Raw genomic sequence first — 4,096 nt, 5'->3', positions numbered from 1 at the left:
TTAGTTGTTGAAAAATTACAGTTTTCAGGACGGAGAAATCCGTTCCCAGTTGAGAACGGAGGAAAGTGTTCGATTTTTATTTTTGATAGAGTTTGAGGGTAGGGTGGGGTGGTGCATGGAGGCAGAGATGGAACTGATAATGCTGAAAAATGTTACCATATCTAATTGTAGACAAACCATTTGTATTACTCATCATCCTTTAATTTTAAGTTAAAGATATGATCTATTAATGTCTTTCTAAATTTATCACTTCTAATAATGTTTTATATTTTTCTTTCAACAATTCTCATTGTCACACCTGAAATTTCGATCAGCTTCTAGTTTCAATTAAAGGGAAAATCAACAATCAAATTAAGCATTGCAATATAATATAACAAAATTAAAAATAGGTGTGTTTTTAAACATAATTGATTTGCTACTATCTTAGACACTTTTCACAAAACATTTTGTCACAACATTGCCTTAAGTTTTTTCAACAAATCTTTAACTTCTTCAAATTAATCACATAAAATCCATAAGACATTGCATGTTCATCCTCATGCGGAAGAAAAAATAGTTTAATAAATATAGATGTTATCTTCTTCACTGATGGTTCTCTTTAGAACATTTGTTTAATTCAACAATGGATGGATTCTTAAATGATGACTTTTTAAATAGAACTTCAAAAGGTTAGATTATGTTTAATGCTTTCATCAACACATAAATTTATTTTCTATGATTGTTTGCAGATTCCCCTTTTTATCTTTAATTAAATGCTAAATTCATATATTTCAGGTATAATTAGACACTATAACATTTTTTATTATTTGGTTAAAGAAAATTCCGACACATGAGATTTCTCGTAACATGTCCCGTGACAATAAGATGAAAGGTCTCCTTAAAGGGTTGAAGTTCATTACTCAGATATTTGGTAAGTAAATTTAATCTTCCTCTCATATTATTACAATTTAATCATTTTACCATTCTCATATATTTAATGTTATACCACTAATTAATATACTCATTTTGTAGATAGCAACGAAAAAGAACCAGAAATTGAGATTGGTGGTCCCACAGATGTAAAGCATGTGGCACATATTGGATGGGATGGTCCTACTGAAAATGCTCCCAGCTGGGTAACTTTCTATTCACTCAATGCTTTCAATTGTTAATTTAACATAATAAAGCTTGTTAAATATTATTAACAACTTAATTATTCTTTGTTAAAAGATAATTGTGAGTCATTTGTGTGTCCTTCAAAATTTTGTATTATTAGAAAAAAAAATTGATAATTTTTTTTTTTCTTTTCAGATGAATGAGTATAATTCTGTTTCAGGACTTTCATCATCAGCACCTCTAAATATGAATGGAGATAGAGGAAATGATGATTCAGACAATTGGGTGTCCCCAGGTAAATGTTATATTCATATATTTAGATATGCAAGGGATTCTCCACATTCATGCATTTATGATATTAGTGATTTTTCGATTAAGATCAAATAATTTCAATTTAAGTTCAAATTTTTAATTATAAAAAATTAAGAATCGTATTATATTAGATCTTTTCATGTTGGTAGAACGACTACCAATATTCTGAATTCATTTTCATGTTGGTAGAACGACTACCGATATTCTGAATTCGTGAATGTGGTACATCATGATTGCAAAGAATCCAAATCATATAACTATTTGGTTTGAATTTTCACCTTTTTTTTTTGTTGATTTTTTTTAATTCCTATGTAGAAAAAATAAAAAGAGGTTCAAGGTCAATGCATCTTGACGAGAACGCACATGAGTTACCTTTACCTAAATCATCTAAGAATCAATCAAATTCAACTAGAAACTTAAGAGAGTCACATGCAAAAGAAAAAGCAGACAGACCAAGGCAACAAAAAAGGAATTCAAAACGTTCAACATCAAATGATACTTTAAATGAATCCAACCTCACAACAAGAGAAGAACCTATACCAATGGATACAGATTCTCTCCAACTCCAAGAAACTACTGATGATAATTTGCCACCTAAGATCCAATCAGACAATCCTAAAAGGACTAATCACAAGAAAATAAAAGATGCTCAAGGTGTTAGTGGATCATCCAAATCTAGATTAAAATCTCAACTTAAGGAGCACAATTCTAATGAAGACATGCATCCAATATCATGTTCCAACTCTAAGGACCAAATTTCCAATGAAGACGTGCATTCAAGAGTAGGTTCTAAATCTAAGGAACATAAGTCTAAAGAAGGATCACATTTGAGGTCTAATTTAAAACCTAGAAACTCTAATTTGAGTGAAGGACGCCCTTCTAGACCTAATTCCAAACCTAAAACCAAGCATAGACTCAATGAAGAAGATGGACAACTTGAGAGAGAATCTAATGAAGATATGTTGAGAAATTGTCCAAATTAGATAAATTTTTGTACTACTAATTGGAATGCTTACTTATTCCAAAAAAAATGTAAGATATCTTAGTGTTCTTCCTAGTTAAAATATTACTAGTAATGTACAAATATATTTATAGAACAGTTTGTAAATGTTATTAATGTATTATACTACAGTCTCAAGAATCAATAAAATAACTGCATATATTTTTACTTGGAGACCTTTTCTTCTTTATTGTTAGATTTTTTGCCATGGTTGCACATGTGTAATTTCTGATCCTTTAGAGGATAAAAATTATTTTTCATGTTATTAAACATGGTATAAAAGTAGGATGATAAATTAAGAATGATAAGAAAGAGTTGATGTGCATGACTAGGTGAATCACTATCATCAAAATAAGATTTAGCATATTAAAAGTGCAATATATGTCTATCAACTCTATGATATGAGTTTTACTTTACAATCTCTAAAAACAAATGTTAGATTAACTTTAGTAGAATTTAATAAATAATAATTTATTATTTCCCAATTTTATATAAATTAGGTATAAAGAATTAAATTATTACTCAATAATTATTAGCAGGTGTTTGTTATTGTTGGAGTAATAAGGGTTCTTATCATATAAAAAAGGGGGTTAAAGATGAAACAAAAGGTTATTCTACTTGATTTGTGTGGAAAAATGATTCTTAAATTATGTTATTGATGAATGAAACATTTTTTATATATATATAAATTACTTTCACACTCTAGCTACCATTATAACTTATCGAACAAGTTATGAAACTAACATAACTACTCAGCTAACTTCTTTAACAAACTACTAAAAATAAATAACTTGTTCAGCAATATCATCGTCTAATCAGGAATTGCATCATTTTACACAACCTAATTCATGATTGCAAGCCTTTCAATTCCTATGAGCTTATTCAAATAATCAAGTATTGCCTTAATCAATAGTTTAGTTAAGAGGCCCGCTATTTACAGTTCAATTTTGCATAAAATCAACTTCTATTATTTCCTTGTTCACCTCATCTCTTAGAAAATGGAATCTCCTTTTAAGTGTCTGCTTATTCTATAACATATTGCAATCTTTTCTAAATCAATTGTTGACGAGTTATCAGCAAGAAGCTTCATTCTAGCAATTACAATGGTCTTAAATTCTGTAACTAGCATCTCAATCCATGGTAATTATCAATTTGTAAATGAGGTTGTAACATACTTTGCCTCACATGATGACAAAGTAACTATTGGATGAAAAACACTCATGAAATTTGGGAATATTCTAGAATTTGATAAAGTAGAGATTTGTCAAAATAACAGAAGGATGAAAAGTTGCCAAAGGAATTAGAGTTTTCACTCATGTGCAATGTACTATCATAGTACTTGTACGGGTCAGATTGATGTGCATAAGGTATATTCTTATGCACGGTGCATAAGTCTCGTACGAGTAATATTTAAATTGTTCCGAGTAACATTTTAGTTAGAAACGAGTAATAATATCATAATCCATGAATAATATATGCATTATTTATACACATCTATTAATTATGAATAATTATTAATTGTGAGTAATGAGTACACTATTCTGAGTAATATCGAATTTTAACTATTTTGAGTAATATATTCATTGTTCTAAGTAATATTTATACTATTGAGTAATCTGTATATTATTTTGAGTAATAAATATAATACTTTGAGTAATATAAATAATATTTGAGTATTTATGCATCGTG

The 4,096-nt window shown here is 28.6% G+C and overlaps 1 protein-coding gene across 1 annotated transcript; it reads left to right on the top strand.

Moving 5' to 3' along the window:
* The first annotated feature begins 449 nt into the window (after positions 1-449).
* LOC131612454 (CRIB domain-containing protein RIC7-like) lies at positions 450-2,506 on the top strand. Its single transcript, XM_058884249.1, has 5 exons — positions 450-668; positions 775-910; positions 1,012-1,115; positions 1,291-1,390; positions 1,723-2,506. The coding sequence occupies exons 2-5, from the start codon at positions 847-849 to the stop codon at positions 2,388-2,390; spliced, it is 936 nt and encodes a 311-aa protein (XP_058740232.1). The 5' UTR covers positions 450-668; positions 775-846; the 3' UTR covers positions 2,391-2,506.
* Positions 2,507-4,096: the final 1,590 nt, after the last annotated feature.

This window comes from Vicia villosa, linkage group LG6 (genome assembly GCF_029867415.1).
Source record: "Vicia villosa cultivar HV-30 ecotype Madison, WI linkage group LG6, Vvil1.0, whole genome shotgun sequence".
Lineage (NCBI taxonomy): Eukaryota > Viridiplantae > Streptophyta > Magnoliopsida > Fabales > Fabaceae > Vicia > Vicia villosa.
This window is presented reverse-complemented; position numbering and strand designations above follow the sequence as displayed.

What these genes read in the sequence shown, in the direction of transcription:
- LOC131612454 (XM_058884249.1), top strand. Translation starts at nt 847, where the DNA reads ATGTCCCGTGACAATAAGATGAAAGGTCTCCTTAAAGGGTTGAAGTTC. An exon ending in CTGAAAATGCTCCCAGCTGG is followed by an intron (nt 1,116 to 1,290) that starts GTAACTTTCTAT and finishes TTTTCTTTTCAG; the next exon opens with ATGAATGAGTATAATTCTGT. An exon ending in AGACAATTGGGTGTCCCCAG is followed by an intron (nt 1,391 to 1,722) that starts GTAAATGTTATA and finishes ATTCCTATGTAG; the next exon opens with AAAAAATAAAAAGAGGTTCA.